The sequence below is a fragment of the Harpia harpyja genome, chromosome 22, assembly GCF_026419915.1.
Source record: "Harpia harpyja isolate bHarHar1 chromosome 22, bHarHar1 primary haplotype, whole genome shotgun sequence".
Taxonomy (NCBI): domain Eukaryota; kingdom Metazoa; phylum Chordata; class Aves; order Accipitriformes; family Accipitridae; genus Harpia; species Harpia harpyja.
The window spans coordinates 20,994,857-21,012,960 of NC_068961.1; the positions used below are offsets into that span (position 1 = coordinate 20,994,857).

The 18,104-nt window shown below is 46.3% G+C and overlaps 1 protein-coding gene across 7 annotated transcripts in view; it reads left to right on the forward strand.

Moving 5' to 3' along the window:
• The window catches only part of CARS2 (cysteinyl-tRNA synthetase 2, mitochondrial), a 38,456-nt gene that overhangs the window by 18,751 nt on the left and 1,601 nt on the right, over positions 1 to 18,104 (forward strand). For 5 of the 7 annotated variants that reach the window (XM_052773725.1, XM_052773721.1, XM_052773719.1 and 2 more), the window contains 6 exons: positions 474 to 541; positions 3,259 to 3,325; positions 8,364 to 8,502; positions 10,494 to 10,617; positions 12,605 to 12,703; positions 16,285 to 16,545. In XM_052773725.1, coding sequence (XP_052629685.1) covers positions 474 to 541; positions 3,259 to 3,325; positions 8,364 to 8,502; positions 10,494 to 10,617; positions 12,605 to 12,703; positions 16,285 to 16,545 — 758 coding nt within the window. The remainder of the gene's footprint in view (positions 1 to 473; positions 542 to 3,258; positions 3,326 to 8,363; positions 8,503 to 10,493; positions 10,618 to 12,604; positions 12,704 to 16,284; positions 16,546 to 18,104) is intronic. The other 2 variants (XM_052773720.1, XM_052773722.1) reach the window with 2 other exon arrangements.

Here is an 18,104-nt window from a genome sequence, read left to right on the forward strand (position 1 = left end):
AATATTGTAATGTGAGATCACTGGAAGATCTTTAAAGGTGTTAAAATATTTCTGAAGAGTCAAGAGTAACAGGTAATGTGCTTTTCTGTGAAGACTGAAAAATATTTGCTTGCTTGCTTGTTTTTATCAGTTTATTATCAATTCTGAGCAGGGAGACTTTCGGGGTTTTTCCTTATTAATGTCTCTGCTCATGATGGTGGTTTTGGTTTTTTGCTGTGTGGTTTTTTTTTTTATAAAAACATTTTCTTTTTCTATGTTTTAAAATTCACTCAGTGAAAGTTGAGAATGGAGAGGTGTGCAGGACTGTAGGCAAAGCTATTGGAAAAATGTTACGTGTTGCATGGAAATGGCTGGTGCATATCCAACACAGCATATGCAGCCTCCAGCATTTCCAGCGTCTCAGTGCAGTCTCTCTCATTCACTCTCCATTCAAAAGCATGCTCATTTATCCTAATTTTTATTTTTTGTTCTAGGGCATTTGCATGTTAAAGGAAGTCAAGAAAAAATGTCCAAGTCATTAAAAAACTTCATAACAATTAAGGTAATCTATTTCTGTGAATTGAAGCGACGTATGTTTATAATATGTTAATCACAGCCCTCTTTTGAGAAAACTTTGGAGCGTGTGCTTACGCTGCAGCAAAAGACCTGAAGTGGAGTGTTTCTCTAGTGCTGTATTTGTTATTGCGGACCTGGATGTGGGAAACCTGCTTGGAATCAGGGTTTGCTTGTAATGTGGATCTTGCTGAGCTGAGGGCGTTTGTAGGAGCAGCGTTTGTGCCCAATACCGGACTTCTGCATTATAGGTTTACGGTTGGACTTGATGACCTCAAGGGTCTTTTCCAACCTAAATGATTCTGTTCTATAGTGATGGGTTTTCATCTGACTGCTCTTAATAGTGCATATGCTTTTGGGACTTAGAAAAGAGCAGATGTTTTTCCTTGTTCTGCTTTAGGTAAAATGGGACATAGTGTCAGCATTTTGTCAGGAAGCTATTGGGTGTCCTGCAACCGCACTATGCCAGTGGTCTCTTGTATACGCCTTTATTTTTATACGGTGACCTTGCTGATGCACAGAGAGCTTTTGTCTTTCGGTACCCACAAGCCACGTGAATATGTCCTGTTTTACTGTGTCTCGGAGTTTTTGGCGTAGCCCAGAGCCGGGTTTCTCTGCCAGGCGTGGGTGCTACAGCTGTGCTTGGCACTAGGGTGGCTCCCATGATGGTTGACACCTATTGCTAGGAGTGGGTAGTTTCCTTCCTTTAGACAAAGCTTGAGAAGCTGTTTCAGCACATATGTTCCCCCTTGCCCCCTCAGAAGACTTAATTAAAATCCCTTTAAAAAAGGAGTTCAGTATGAGCTGCTTTATTCTTAATTCTCCTGATGCTGTCTGGGTACAGTTAAGCCCTGTCTCCCCCAGGAAAATTACCCATCGCTTACAGTTTTCACAGAAATTTCCTGAGTCTCAGCAGATGTTGTGGACGTGGTGGAGAAATGACCACGAACACGATGTGTGCAGTTAAAAACATATAGAAATGTTCCCCTCCACGGCTGCGGTGGGACTTCTTTGTGTTGAGAAAACAAACTTCAGGCCTGTCTCTCTTCCCTTGTGGGTCTCCGCTTTTAATTTCTGCCCTTAGACATGGCTGACAAATATTAATCCTTCCTTGTAAGAAGTTTTCAGTCCAGTGAAACAAATTTCTTCCTGTACAGCCTTCCTGCATCTTGAAAGTTAAGCCCTATGTGGAAGTTTTTGTGCCTACTCCGAAAGAGGGGAGGCCCGTCTGGGACCTTCCCTGTGGCTGCCTGCATTCCAGGCTGTCACCCTGGCACGGCCGCCCGGCATCCTCCACATCCAGCTGCCCCCCTGTTTTCCCTCCCCCTTGTCCCCTTCTCCAACTTTTTTCTTTCTTTCTTTTTTTTTTTTAAATCACAATTAATTATGACTGCCAAAATCGAGCACGTTGCGATAACGCATGGCTGAGCAACCTGCTTTGAAAGATCTGTCATACTTTCTCTGTACTCTGTTTTTAATGAAATGAAGAATTGTTTTTTCCAGTTTGGATGGTCCTTTCCCAAATTTGAATCTATTTCTGTACTTTACTTGTGTTGTTCTACTTCTGTATATTAGTGTAAAGCTTCTGGGCACATTGGGTACACTCAGTTATATAGAGTTTATTTAAAACAACAACAACAAAAAACCCCACCTGGAAAAACGAACAGTATCACTGTCTATTTCTTGGTTTAGCTTGCCCTGTTTGCCTCAATTATTTCTTATTTTCACTTGAGAGACAGCACATTGCTGATGCTTTGGTACCTTCAGTGTTCAGGCTGGTTTAGTCTGGTAGCAGAAGCTAAATTTTGAAATGTGCATCTTAAAGCAAATGAAACTTTCCATGTTTTCTCATCTGTGCTGACTACTTATGATTTTCTATTTCAGTGGCACTTCAGTGTTACAAACTTACCATCACCAATTTGCAAATTAAAAAAACCAAACCCCAAAGCAGGAATGCAGTGTTCACGGTCAATCTGCCATAGTGTCCAGCCTTGCTGAGAGCAGAGTTGGAAGTGATTGAATGTTTTATCAGTGTACCTTCCAAGCATTTAAATAGTTCTTTGTACTAGTAGTATAATTAATTATACTAGCTGTAATAGTAATAATTTACTATTTACTATGGCAAATTATTTGTAAAGCTAGATAAATATTAGGGTTAAGCTAATGAGGTTTCATAATTAACACAGATAAATTCCAGCAATATTTAAAAAAAAAGTTATTTTAGTTCACGCCCTGTTTTCCTTCATATTCTAGTCCTGCAGAAGAAGTACACTTATTTTCTTTTTCAAGAAATCCTTCTTTTTTTCATAAAGTTTGCAAAACTCAGGAGCTGTCCTTTCCTGCAAGATTGTATCCCAGTCTTAGTCTGGTAATTTCAGTCTGTTTTTTTGCAAAGGTCTTTATACAGTGTATGTTTGATCATAATTCCAAAGTACTTTTCACTGTCTTATATTTGACATTGTGTGTATATTTATATCTTGTGTATATGTATGCGCATCTATCTTATATGGAATTAGATTTTTAGTTTACACTTTAAACCAGTGTTATAGTTTAAAGCTTTATGCCTACTATCTTAAACTACAAAGATGGGTTATTTGTCATGTTAGTTTGTCTGAAACATGCTTTGAAACTAGTGTAAGGGGGTGGAACAACTGAAGAAATTGTTTGAAATAATGCTAAAGCTGTCTTTTTGTGGGTGCCGTTTAGGATTTCCTGAAGAAATTTTCATCAGATCAATTCAGGATGTTTTGTCTGCGCAGCAGATACAGCTCAGGTAAGGGAAAAAACCCCCTTATTTGCTGAGGCATGCATGGCTTTCCACACGCGCTTCCCAGGCTGCTGACGCAGAGGTGCGGTGGTGGAGCGGGCTCTCCCTGCGGTGCCTGGCAGTTCCCTCCGGTGGGTGGAAAGGTTGGCAGTGCTCTGTGGGGCTGTTCTTTGGCTCTCATTTAGAAAAGCATCTTCACCGAGCACGGTACATAACCGTTTGTCTAAATACCTTCCTGAGCTGTAGTTAGTTGCGACTCTCAATTAATTGCACTTTCAATTAATGAGTTACCTCCATCTCTGATTTGCATCTGTTGCAGTCACTTGTATTTCAGTCACGATCAGCTGTTTCTGGAGACCTATCTAGGCAGAGCTTCACCTTATATTCCTGTAGGGTATGACAAGGGCTTGCTAATAACTTTTTATCTCCCTGCTGTGTTATCATTTTTTGTCCTGTGGAGTTACTGAGTGTTCAGGCAGTTCTGTGGCGCAGTGCAGCTCGCTTACACCAGCACTTGATAACCTAATGATCATCTTAGCCTGGCAAACACTGCTGGTGAGGAGAGGTGCTGGAGATCTTGTCAGCTTCCCTGTCTACGCTGTGGTGTTCCTAGCAGGCAGATGCTACTTTGAACTGGAAAAGGTTTTCGCATGGATAGTATTTTTACCAGTTTACTGGGGCCTGCCAAAAGCAGATGGTCGTTCCCTAAGCACTGTTGGGTCATCTGGCTTGTTGGCCATCCCGGCACGGTAAGGGGATGGTGGAGCAGGGGGCAGCTCCTGCTGCGTTATTTCAGTGGGGCCTCTAGCTGCCTCGGATAAAGCACCTCTAGCAGCCTGACGAACCGGGAGAGCTGGCGTGGTTAAGGCTCTGTGGCTTTGCTAGCATCCGTCAGCGTGCAGTGCGCTGTAAGCCTTTACAGACGTGCAGTCGTTGGACTGAGAAGTCTTTTTGCTTGCTAATACCTCCAGCTGCTCGCGGGAGCCACCTGTCTCATCTTCCTGGTGGAGCCTCCCTCTCCTAAGGCAGCCAAAGGCGTCGGGAGTGCCATGCATCCCTGGAATATGTTGAGGCATGGGATAGTAAAGAGACTGCTGGTTGTTAACTGCCGGCCTCCACCGTGGTAGGAAGGGAGGAGCGGATCCGGGTGGGAGGTTTGCTGCAGAACAAGCCCCGGTTTGGAGCAGGAGAGGGGGCAGGCAGCGGGGAGCCCTGCCAGCATGGGGTGAGGCGGTGGGATGGCGGCATGCCCGGCTGTTTTGGGGTGATGCCGCAGGGCAGTGGCACACCTGGCTGTTTCCTCTGGGTCTCTGTCAGGAGGTGAAATACTTTGTGCGCACATGAACGTCTCCCCGGATGCCCCGGGGGCACTTGGGAGTCTGGAACAAATGTGTGTTTAAAATAAAAGAAGGAAAAAAGGCTAACACTTACAGCACTATCATATATATGTTTGTCCTATAAACAAAAGTCGAATGGCTGGCAATTTCTAAGTTTGCCTCAGGGCAAGGAATGGCACTGGACCCCCGTAGCGGAGGGCTGCCTGTACGCCTTCTCTGCTGCATGTCAGGTAGCTGCATTTGAACCTCTGCAAGAAGGATGTGACCCTTTTTTTGCCTTACTTCTAGGTTAAACACCTTCCTGTGATAAAAACAGAGGGCTACCTGTGCAAATATAGGTGGCTTTGATGAAAGGATACGGTGGTGGTATGTCAGAGTATAGTGCCAATAAGCCAGTCGGCAGATAAGGATTGCTTGAAGGTCTGCTGCATTTGCCACCTCCACCTTATGAGGTAGGGTGCGGTTATTCCCTGTCCCATGAAGAGCCAGAGTCAGTCCCTGCTGAGTCAGGTATTTACTATGCAGCTTGTGAGTTTGTGTCCCTGCTATCAACTCACTTTGGTCTAAAGATAAGTTTACTGCACTCCTCGTCTTGCTGTCTGCTTCCTAAGTGTTTTTACTAGAAGTGAGATCCCAAGCACCTTCTGTTTATTCCTGAGAAGGTTTTTGTAGCCTAAACTCGTTGGCAATGCTTCCTGCCATCCCTGCCTGTGAAGGAGAGCCTTTTGTACTTGCTAAAATCCAGGTTTGGGGGGTTGGGTGATGTAACCGTGCTCGTTGGAGCGAGCCTGTAAAAGATCTTTGTAGGCATGCAGATGAGGGCAGTGCCTGGCAGTTGGGAATGGCTCGTGCTTGGTGCTGTGGTTTACGCAGATCTTGGGCTTGGAATGAGTCTTTTTTTTGTGGTTTGGGCAAACTCAGCTCCAAACCGCCCCAACCACGGAGGGGCAAGGGCTGGAGGGCCGCATGTGGGGAGGTGCATGTGTTTTGTGGGAGCGGGGGCCCCCTCCTGCGGCGGTCCCTGTTGCTTGGAGGATAAAGCTGGATGCCTTGCTCGTGGGGAAGAGGAGAAAAGTCAGAGGGAAGAGGCTTTGATGCAGTTCACCACCCTTCCATGGCGTGTCTCTGCAGGGGGTCCCTCTGCTCCATCGCCCTCTCTGCCTGCTCAGGCTGGTGGGGCAGAGCTGCTGGGGGTTAAGCTGAGCTCTGGGGGCAGTGGTGGTGATCCAGGTCTTTTGCTGTGGCTGGTGCCTCTGGCTGTCCCCTTCTTGGCCTGAATTACCACCTTTCAGCCTGCCCGGGGCTATTGGGAAAAGGTCTTTCCTAGGTGCCACAGGCAGCAGCATGGTGCCACACCACCAGCGTGCCTGCCAGGCTGCTTCTGGGTGCAACTTAAAAGGAGAGGTGCTGTCTCCGAAGCCCTGTGGGACCCCGTTGCGAGGCACTGCTTTTCCTCTTGCATCTCATCAGCAGTGGCTTTGCTTTATGCCGTTAGGTGGAGGGGCTGCGAGCCTGCTGCAGGCAGCGGGGTTCCGTCCCCAAAATGCTCTCCTGGTCACCAGAACCGCTCCGGTGATTTTGGGAACCTGAGTGAACTGTAACGTTTTGGTCCCTCTGGTCTTTAATTACTTGTTGGTGCTAATAAACATACGTTTTGTAACTTGATGATGTAGCAATGATGCCCTTGGTGGCAAAGGAGGGAAGGAGTAGTGAGTATGGTGAAGATTTATAGGGCTGGGCTTGCCTGTGCTGCGCTGCGGGTTTGCAGTGCCTGCAGGCGGTGGTTTAGGAGAGTGCCGTGAATCGGGGAAGAAGAATGGCTTTAATCAAAGCGGGCTTCATCAGGATAAACTTTCATCAAGTATTCCTTGTGGAGTTCCTGTAACCAGGGTAATCAGTTGAGTAATCTTAGTGGATATAAATGATCTCTTTCAATATCTCACTGTTTTCTAAAAGTGTACCTCGGTCTTTTTAAAAGCTGAGTAAAGCTTAATTCTTAAGACCAGTGTTAATGAGGCACTAATGCAGATTTTTAATTACAAGTGGAAAATCTGACAAATACAGGTCCAGACTTATGCCTTAGTTATACTGGAGTAAATCCTATGGAAAGTCTGTTTAAACAAACAGTTAGGCTTCTTTGGGATTTAGGCTAGTGGAACCAAGATCAGATCTCGCATCTGGCTGCTTCTGCCCTCTTAGATCTGTCTCCTTGCTCAGTCTGCTCTAAAGAGGCTGTGTCTGGGCAGCGTTGGGTAATTGCACAAAGCAGTCGGCTGCAACGTGCAGAACTGGAGGCAAGATTGCTGTGAAAACTACACGTGATGCTCAGTGCTGATGAGATTAGGAATGCGCTGCAAGCTGTAGTTTGGATGTACCTTAGTGCAGAGGTCAGGTGTAAAATGGTGAATCGATACTGCATTGGCTACGAATGGCGCTTTGATTCAAGTAATCGGCTCTGGTGCGATACTGGGGGAAGGAATGCATTTAAACCTAGGCCTGTCCTTGGCGGACACAACTTCCACCAAAGTCGGGTGAGCTGTCTTGTGTGAGGTCCGAGTGCTCTTCAACAGAAAATTGCGCGTTGCTGTGCAAATAAAAAAAATTGCCTCTTGCTGATGGCAGCTCGCAGTGAAAGTGCCAGGGGGCCGGTCCAGCATCTGCGCTTCCGAGGGCTTAGGGAAGGCGAGTGGAGCCTGCTTAACCCGAAGCCAGCAGAAGTGGACGCCGATAGTTCCCCAAGCGCAATTGCCTGCTGAAGCTAGAGTCCCGCTGAGTACAGTGAGGGTGTCCGTGTGCATGGATGCTGTGGCAGTGGGGGGGCTAATGTTGGCCTTCCAGTTGGTGGAAGAGAAGCACCCTGGGGTTAGGGTATAGCAGATCTCATCGTAAAGCGGACCTCTGCTTAGGGCGCAATGAATCATTTACCTTAAGGTTTTATCTTTCTTTCCAGTGACTGTAAGAGGCTTAGATCTAAGTGTGCAAGTTGGGAGTGATGATTCCCATCCCAGACATGCCCTTATGAGTTTAAGCAATTTGTATTTTCTCTAATAGTCGCCTTTGAAAATTGGTATCATCAGTTTAGCTTTGATACTGTGAGGGAATGGTATATCTAGTGGAGAATCTGGACTGCAAAATTTTAGGTCCTTCTAGATTTTTAGATGCTGGTGAAGCAGCCCTTTACCTGTAAGTGCCTATATTCCTCCCAGAGTCGGTGGTGAGGGTTAGGTCTCTTTGGAGGTCTCCAAATACAGATCATGTCTACCTAAATTAGAATAGGAACAAAATTATGAGTGAGATGAAAGGTATGTCTTGCCAGCTTAAATCTGGGGGGACACTTAGAAATATGTCCAGTCCAAATGCTTTTGAGTAATAACTTTACAGAGAGATTCAATAATGAAAAAAAAAAAAAATTTAAAGTCAAGTAGCTATTGCTTCAGTCAGCTTCCAGACACTTTTTGAATCAGTCTGATACCTTTCCAGTAGGTTATACTTTGTCATATGTAACGATTGTCTTTTGTATTGATTTAATTCACCTAGTGCGCATGAAGAACAGAGTTTTTAATTAAACATGCAATTAATTGTAAGAAAAGTTTGCTGTGGCAAATAACAAACTTTTCCTGGAATGACTTAACCTCAGAATATTGCTTCTATGTATGACAGACAACATTCTCTGTATCATAACACCCGATTAATTTTTTTTTTCTTAGCAGTAGAATTTAGTGACGACACCATGGATGATGCAAAGCACCTTCTTCAGGCAATCTCCTCATTTATCAGAGATGCAAATGCTTATATTAAAGGACAGCTGGTATGTGACCCCGTTAGAGAAGACATACTGTGGGAAAGGTAAGCGCACCTCCTGTATCTTGAAGGTTGTGATTATGCGAGCAATAGTTTGCTGACAGGCTCAGGGGGCTGAACAGTGTAGTGTTCTGAGTTCTGTTTAAGAAGCAGGACAAGAAGGACTGAGAAGCAATCTTCCCTGCCAGCCCTCACCAAGGGGGCAGCTTTTTTTTTTCCTTTTTCTAGCCAGCTGTTTTTCCTCGTAGTCTGCCACACTTAGTTCACTGTATTTTTAAAATCTGTGTTATTTACCTAGTGTGCCTGTCCTAACACAGGCATCTTTGCCCCTCTTGAGTGATGTAGAAGGCAAAGCTGTGACTGAAGTTGTGAGACTACCCAGTTTGCAAGTAGAACTGTGCATTAGTGGCTGAAGAAGAAAGAGGACAACTGGACAGTAATACGCCTTGGGCATGTGAGCTTGTAATCAAGCTGGCTGTCACTGTGGCGTGCAGCAGAGGAGAGAAGGGGTTACTGAGAAACTGGCCAGGGGCAGAGATGTCACAGGGAAAGAATAAATTATGGTTGTTGTGGCCCTGACAGTGATGAGGAGAATCTTCTTTGGAGTCCCTTAGGAAAACCGGATCATCTTCCAGGAGAGAGACGTGCTGTGTGTTGAGTGCAGAGCTGAGAAGACGAGCGCGGTGCTCTGGAGTCGGGGTAGGAGGGGTGTCGAGCACCCCGCAGCGAAGTGTGTGCAGTTCTGGGACGTAGGATCAGGGGCGAAATGCCCTGCGCTGTAGAAGCGAGAGGCGGCTGGCTTCCTTGTGGTGCGGGCACTTCGCTGCCGGAGAGCTTGCGGCTGCACCGACTAAGGCTTGCAAGGGGCACTGGAACGTGTTACAGGGAAGTGGAGATGAATTCACTAGTTGTGGTATTCAGCAAAAGCAAGTCCTTCAGCAGGAGGCTGCAGGAGACCTGTTGGTGAGAGATAAGGCTGAAACCCGTGAGGCACGTGGGGAAGTTGAAATGGATTGTCAGTGGGAGAGCACGACTTGTGTATCAGTAGATGTAAAAACAACCAAAATGAAACAGAGCTCTTAATTAGGAAAGTGGTCGATACTCAGTGGAGAGGGGGAAGCTTACAGGGAAGAGTGTTGGGAGGAGTGAGTTAGGGTAGCAGCCGTGTGATACCTGAGGGGAGGCAGGCATTCCAGGCAAAACAGGGTTCAGGAGACCCCCAGAGGTGCTAGGATAGCTTGAGGTTCCCCAGATAACCCTGCTCCCTGAGCTTTATCGTGAAACGGCACCCTTGGGTCAGTGCTGTCGAGGGCACAAGAGCGCGCTGCCAGCAGCTGTTCGCAGCTTGCCGTTTATTCCTGCTGCTGTCCTCGTCCTCCCTCTCAAAGCGGCTGCAGCGGGTGGCACTGGTTCTGCAGCAGCGAGCACTGGTTGCCCGCTGGCTTTTGGTGCTGCTACACGAATGGTCCCACCAGACCTTTCCATCTGGGCCAAGCCGAGTGGAGTCCCGGGGCTGGGATTGGGCTCGCCGGGGAAATGAGGAAGCGGCGCCCGCTTCCGAGCCGGATCCTGCCAACAGGACTCCTGGCCGACCCCCGTCAGCTCTCTTGCCAGGCACTGGAGTGATGCGCGTGATGTGGCTTTGGAAGAGAGGCACGCTGTTAGCATGAAAAACGGGCTGCTGGAAAAAAAAAAAGAACTTAGCAAAATCTTTAACGTGCTTAATACCAACCTCATTTTCCATCTGCTTTTAAATGATTAAGGCAAGCCTTGCTCTGCTGTTGTTGGCTCCTGTGATTAACTGTGTATTTATTGAACGGATGTAGCACTCTGGATTTTGACATGCGTCAAGTTTTTCCCTTCGCAGCTGAAAGATGTATTCTCCCTGATCAGCGTAGCATCGCCCATCATAGGACAGCTCAGAAGGAAATGACAGTGTCCTTTCGGTGACTCCTTCTGGCTGAATAGCTGATGAATTCACTGTACTGCTGGCATCTTGTTTGTCTTATCTTAAACGTTACCTTTTCTTCTTGAAGGCTAGCCAACACAAAAGTAACCGTGAAGGCTGCGTTTGCAGATGACTTTGACACCTCCAGGGCTGTTGCAGCAATTATGGACCTCATTCACCATGGCAACAGACAGCTTAAGGCTGTTACTAAGGTAACCCATTAGGATACAGAGATCAGAAAATGACAGCTGTCCACTGTCCTACTGTTTAATGCAGACAGATTAGTTTATTGTTCACATAAGAAACGAGCAGAAACAAAGCTCCATAAATTGTTGACCTTAATGGTGCCCATTTGTCCTGACTGTATTGCAGGAATTGTGTACAGCTATTGTTTTGTGCTTTGTTGTGTCCAAAGGATGCTTCTTTCCTGCTGCCCTGTATTATTTATACCTAAGGTTTTTTGAAAGGCCTGAAGCCATTGTGGCATGCTGCTAATTTTAGTGCTGGTTTTATATCCTTACCGTGCTGCTTTGCTTAATGTCCATGCACAGAAATCAACCTAAATTGGGAAATAGGGGGTGGTGATGGCTGGGGGGGCTTGGCAGGCAGTCCCAGGTGCACGGGGCAGTCATGGTGGTGAGTTCAGCTTTGGGGACCAAGTGGCTTCTGCTATCAGCAAATTGTAATTATGGCCTGACAGCATGCCTACATGAGTCTGTCTTCAGATGGCTTTTGGCAAACTAGAGACCCTGTTAAGATTTCTTGATGCTGACCCAAAGGAGGCGTCTGGTAAGGACAAGACCTGCGCAGTAAACAGAGTCTGAAGCAGTTCTGGGTCTCCTTTTACCAACAGCTCCCTTTCTCACTCAAGGCGAGCAGCTCAGCCTTGTTGCTGTGCTCCTTGGTTGCTGATGTCATCGTGTCGACCATGTTTGTGCTGTAAAAGAAATGTTGAGTACATAGTAATAACTGATTTTAAGAGAGAATTAGACTGTTGGTTTAGAAATCCTGCCTCCTCCTGGTCCTGTTCTGGTGCTGGCTTTAAATTCTGTCCTTAGCCTTATCTTTACAAAATGACTCTGAGTGAATCCCTGACCCAAACCAGTTTGCAGCGGGGATCTGTAGCAGCATTACCACTCCTAAATGCAAGTAGCCTTGTTTTGCCAGTCATTGCTTGTTTCCCCTGAATTCCTTCTGTCAGTCATTTTGTTGAGAATTGGGTGGGGTATTTATGGGGCAGCTGGCTCAGATTTCTGGTTGTGGTGGTGGAGTTTTTCTGGGTGTAGCCCAGCTGTCTGAGCGTTACCTTTTACTGACTGTGTGCATAGTTTTTCTCCTTAAGAACTGAGAGTAAATTCACATAAACATAACTACTCATTCCTCTCTTAACCTTCTCACCATTCTTACCTTAGTTGGCACATTCCTGTTTCTTTCCCTCAGCGGTCTGCTTCAGGTCCTTCCAGTTCAGATCTTTTGCAAATTTTAGGTTACATCTTATCTTAGGCCCTAATGGAGATGTCAGATAAAATCCAGTACCAGCTGCTAATTTGGCTGTGTATGTCATCACTCTTTTTTTAGGCAAGGGTTAGTCCCTTAAATTGCTTCTCAGTCTATCATTTAACCTTGATTTTAATTTTTTTATTGTGAAATAAATATGGAGGAAAGAAAGAAATACATGTGTTCTTAAAAATGCTGTTCTATCGCTGCTGCTGGTGGTTGCTGGTGCTACCGGGGCATGACAAAATGCCATAAGCTGTCTCAAAGCAGTCTTCACGTTGTTTAAATCAATATAACACTCAGAAAAGGATTCAGGTTTATTTTTAATCATTTATTTTATAGGTGCCCTTGAAGCTGGGATTTTGTTCTTCTATTTTCTTTTCATACGCAGCCCTTTCATGCCCAGAAGTGCTATTTTTAGGTCTAATTTACTGCACACATGTAATGCATGGCAGCTTCACGCATCTTTTCTCCTCGCTTGGTAATAAGCTCTTCCCCTCCCCTGTTTACTTAAATCTTTTCCCTTTGTGTTGTGAGGTGCTTTTATATCTCTGTAAAAGTTCCCGTCTGTGCACATGTTACTGGTGGAGATAGATCTATATAATTAGTAATAGTTTTCCCTTGTGGATGGGGCTACAGAGAGATGCTGAGTTCTGTAATATGTATTGACTCAACAATCTCTTTTGAGTGTTTTTTAAACAGGATGCTGGATCTCCTAGAAGCTCTGTTGTGTATGGAAGCATTATTTCCTATATAGAAGGCTTTTTTAATGCCCTTGGGATGTCCTTTGGAGAAAGACAGGTACGAAACATCTCTTCTATGTGTACTAGTATATGGTAGCAGCGCCAGCATTATGTTTTATAGAATGCTTTCCAAAAGCGTCAGATTTAACAAAGTTATTTATGGTTTTAGTAAACCTTTCTGCACCGCTTGCAATTTCTGCCGTGATGTCTTAGGAGAGCATGTGAGCAGGTGGAACAAAGTGTGGGCTTTTTTCTTCTCAGAGGTACTCCCGTGTGACTTCTGCAGCAATTGTGCTGTGGGAATGAGACAAGAAGTCGTTAGCATTGGAGGCCTTTAAGTTGGTCCTGTTACATGTCTGGCTTTTCCCCAGCTCTTCCTCTTCTTTCAGATGGTTGCACCCAGGCTGGCTTTGATAGCCATGTGAATATTTACGGTTGTGACCTCCCGCACAGCAGGAGCTGGGGTCCAGCTCCTCTGCAGAAAGCCAGGCTGCGGGGAAAGGGGCTGCTCTGCCTTGAGCTGTGCTAGGGTGCGGGGGGGGCCATCACTGGAAGTACCTTACGTATCCTTTAGTGCTTTGAAAGGTAGGAACGGGGAGGGGGAAAAAAAGCAGAAGCTCAAAGCAAAGTACTGCACAGGGAAGAGAGTCATAAATATGGAGGTGATATCCTGATGTACAGAAGGGGAGCGTTTAAAATGACGCAAGGTGTTGGAGACTAGCAGGCTGTTCTGTGCTCCTCTCCTGGTGGAATCTGGAGCTGAATACCAAGAAGTTGAAAACTTTCTTCACAGAAACTGTTCTGCAAAAATTTCTTTTGGGGAGAAGGAGAAGAGGATGAGAAAATGTAAATAACGTTATTCATCCTTTGGAAGTCAGGCAGTATAGTGATAAATGCATTTATTTACTTTGCCTCTTTGTGGATTTTTCCACAAAATTTCTTTCAAAACAGCAGTTGGATGTGATTTGGCTGTGTGTTAACTCCTCATAACCTGTGTTTTGTTGTGTTATGTGTTTAGCATGCCACTAAAAACTATTTGTCTAAGTTGGATGGCAAAGGCATTCCTCCAGATTCTGGGCTGTCTGTATGCAGGTGCCTGCTGCACCTATGTTTTTGCTGACACAAGTGTCTGAATGCTTTTTTTCTTTCTTCTTTTTTTTTTTTTTCCCCCCCCTATGCTGTGCTAGTTTCTCTAGGGCAGCTGGGTCAGCAGAAGACATCGGTGTGAGGTAGGCAGGAAGGAAGGAGCGGTATGTCAGACTCTTCTCTGTCCCTCTGCTCTTTCAGCTTCCACTAAATGAATCAATCAAAATCTTCATCAGAAAGGTCCGTGGGCTGCTGCAAGCTAGTAGATAAAATGGTGCAGGGATTGTTCTCAGACCTTGAGACCAGCCACAACAGCTCAGCGTCCAACCTTTCTTGCCCCTTAGCCAGGTGGTCCTCGGCGTGCCGCTTGCCGGGAGCAGTCCCCGACCACCGCGGGTCCCAGCATGTGGGCTGACTGGGAGAGGGCTAGCTGGCCTGGCTGCTGCTGTGCTAACAATTCAACCTAGAGGCTATGGGGAGCGGTGTCTGAGCCCTCTTCATTTGTATGTTTGCATATAGCCTGCGGGTCTGTCTTGCTCTTAGGGTGGGATTCATCTCAGCTAATGAGCCTGACAGTCTAATGTAGCTGCCTGTACTTCTGCAGTAGTGGGTGGAGAGAGAGGCACCGCTAAGGGACGGTTCATCTTAGTCTGGTGGTTGTACAGACTAAGACTGCCTCTCTCTCTGCATTGGCAAGAGAAGGAGCCTGCACAGCCACAGGCAGGTAAGGTGAATATGTCTGAAAAAACAATGGGTGGAAACCCTTGTGCCTGTTCTAGAGCTGGGGAGCAAAGGTGAGGGCTTCTGCTCTGCTGAGGAGTGCTGTATTACGGGTGCAGCCAGGGCCAAACAGGTGATCATCTCTAGGGTACGCAAGGGCCAAATTTCTATATAAAACTTCTTATGAGCTCTTTGGATTGGTTAGTACTGCAGGAAGAGAAATTGGACGTCAGCCCTGAGCAGCTACACAGTGTTCTACGTGGAAATCGGGTCAGTTTATCTCCTAAAGCTGCCCCTCTTGGAGGATCTTGCCTTGTGTCAGGTGCCTGGTTTGAACTTTGGCAGTGGTGTTTGTAGAGGCATGTTTCTTGCTCCCCTCACCATTTCTCTTTCCTCTCCCTTCTGTATTTAAGCATTTATCCTGCTCTTCTACCTGCCCCAGGTTATGATGGAGCACTTCTGGCACTTAGATTTATTATCTTCTTCAATCTCATAAACTTCTTCCTTAGTAAGTTTACATATTTTGAAAGTTTGGGGAATTTGCTGCTTTCTGTGATTGTGGAGAGCATTGAGCATCTCACACTCTTATGTTCGATAGCTTCCCTGTTGCCTCCTTCTCCTCCTCTTTGTTTGTTTGCTTCAGCCAGTGACCTCTGAAACTACTCCCTTTCATTTCCATCCTGCTGTTCGGTGTTTAAATACAGCCCCCTCTGGCTTTAATTACTCAGCTGCTCTTCTGCTCCCAGTCGAGTGTCGCTGCCAGCAACTTCACCCCCCGGCCTTCGTGTGCTTTACATTTCACTGCTCCGTTGTCTGCTCCCTCCCTTCCGTCTTAGTGATAAAATACCGCAAAGGCCTTTTCTTTTTCGTTGGAGGTTTGTCCTATTCCTCCCCCTTTGGAGTTTGCCTCTAATGAGAAACAGGGATGGTTTCTCTGCCGAGAGCGAGACCGGGAGCCTGGCTGTGCCAGCGCCGAGGAGCGGCCTTCCTCTTCTGCTAGCAGCTGAGCTCCCGTCCCAGCAGCCGTCGGAGCGGGACCCTCTAGGCAGAGCAAGGCCATTCCCTTCCCGTGGCGTTGACCAGCAAGACTTCTGCCAAGCCGGAGCAGGCCGAGGAAGCTCGGAGCCGTCTGAGGGAAGAGGGGGGCCAGGCAGCAGCCAGAAAACACCCACTGCCTGCCATGGCTGCTGCTCGGTCAGGTCTTTTTGGGTGGCTGAAACTTTGGATAAGGTGGATCAGATAAAAGTTCTGTGGATTTGGGGAGGTTTTCTGTAGATGCAAGGAGTAAAGGGTAGTCTAGACACTTAAAGTCAAAATTACTTAATTCTCCTGGTTTGTATTTCCTGAGGAAGGTCTGGAGCTCAAAGGCAGAGTAAGGGGCTGATGCACTTTCTAGGTCTGCAGACGTTTACAGCTGAGGGGCTGTCAGAGCTGGCGGCTGGGCTTCCCTTGCTGTGTTGGATGGCTGTTTCCAGGCCTTTCTTCCATTAATTTGTCTAATCCCTTTTTGATTTATGCACTCTTCTGGCATCTTGGAGGTTTCCTGTGGCAATGAGTTCCACAGTTGGGTTATGCAGCATGTTATGTTCATGCGAGAGCCCTCTGCTCCAAGATAGATGCTTTCCTGTGTAGGAATACGCTGAACTACTTCCAAGTATGATGACACTGTAACTTTTTGTCCAGCGTTAGTGCGATTTGTGACATTTTAATCATACCAATATATGGAAGATGCACAACCAAGAGAAGTGCCGAGGGCTCAGTGTATGCTACTGAGTCAGGGCTGATTTTTAAATCATCCTCAGATGTTTGTAAAGCAACCTGTTTGATTTCTAGGTGGCTCTGGGAGGAGACAACTCTGCTGTGCTCTCTAACGTCATTGACGAGCTTGTAAGGTTCCGCGCGAAGGTCCGTCATTACGCGCTTGCTCTGCCGGAAGAAGCAGACGCAGTGCCAATGGAGGGTGTCGCGGCAGCCGAAGGAGCGAAACAGGAACAGAAGGAAAAGAGGCAGCAGTTAATACAGGAGAGAAAACCCCTCCTGGAGGCTTGTGACAGTCTGCGTGGAGACCTTGCTGCCTTCGGAATCCACATAAAGGTAGAAGACAGTGACCCCCTTTGTGAGATCGTTAGTAATTTTTTAAGATAGCGTTTATTTTTGCCTGTTGTGCCCCTTCAGCAGCTGTTGGTGTTGTGCCCTGCTCCCTGTACAACTGCAATAGCAGGAGGTTGATGTTGAGCCTTTGCCTGGTTGTACTGCTAACCTTCTCTTCTGCTCCCCCTCAGCCTTGTGTCTCCATGCAAGCGGTAGCTACTTCTGCAGTTACTAAGGGTGTGTTATTTAGCCGCTGAAAATCGTGCAATATTCAGAAATCCTTAAGTTGCCCAAGTTCAATCCAAAAGGAAAGGTATGAGTAATGTGTGCAATCTTTAAAAAGATTGCAGAGAAACTGGAAAGTAAACCGAGATGACTTCTGAAAGTAATGCCTTCCCTCTACCCTCCCCACGATCCCCCACCAAAAATGGTAAGTCCTCACGAGAAAGCCTCTTCTGTTTTCAGCAGCTCCATTCCCAACTGTTCCTGAGCTGTAAGTACTTTGCCCAATTCCTGTACCACTCCTCTCTCCACCCTGCTTTCTACTTTTAGCCTATATCTAATGCTGCTGTTCTCTTCCTTTTCCATTACCCCAGTGGTCTCTCTTGCTCAAGAGAGAAATCCCTTCACTAGCTTACTTGTCTCCTCCTGCTTTCAAGGTGCTTTAACGGGTGCTGCTTCTTCCAGTTCCTCTTGCTTCACTGCCCTTCTCACCTCTGCTCCAGCCCTTGTTGGGTCAGTGTTGCTTCTTACATGCAGAATAATCCTCCACTTTCTCTCCAGAGTCTTTCTCTCTCCCTCCAGTTCATGCTGCTCATTTTTCCCTCACTTGGGAACTGAGTCCTGCATAGTCTCCTTGCATTGTTTTACCAATGGGAGGATGTAAAGTACAATGACATTGGGGAGTGACAGCATACATCCTCTTTAATTGCTGAATGTGAGAGTTGTCATTTGTCAACACACGTGTTAAAAGCAAATATGAACTGTGGTCAGCTGTCTCACGATCTCGGATGAAAGCAAGTGTGCTGATGATACAAACGGGGGTGAGGGCCAAAGCGCAGTGGTGGCGAGCTACAGCTGTGAAAGCAAAGGAAGACTGTGGGAAGTTGGAACATCTGCTTCCTTAACTTGTTTGTACATAGCTAAATCCTTGCTGCACTTACTGTCAAGACAGTTTGCAAATCCAAACAACTGCACTGAGACGAAGTCTTGGAGAAGAAAACTCCCTTTTGATCTATTTGGCAAAATGGCTGTAGCCCCACCTCCACCCTTCTGAAGATTTGTTTTGCTTTGTCTTTAAAGGGATTTATGGACATTTAATAACCTCCTAGAAATTGGCCTTAGCTGGGACTCAGCCCATTCCATTTATTTCAATTTTTTTTTTAATAATCTAAAGTTCGTCATAATCTGTCTCCTGCTTGTCCCAGAATAGTTTGCTCCTGAAGACGAAGCATATGTGCACGTATGAGCACACACAGCACGCGTCCAAAGCTGAACTCCTGCTTTTTTTGCTGATACTGCAGAAGTATCCGAAGATGTGCTGTGACGGTTGCCCAGATCTC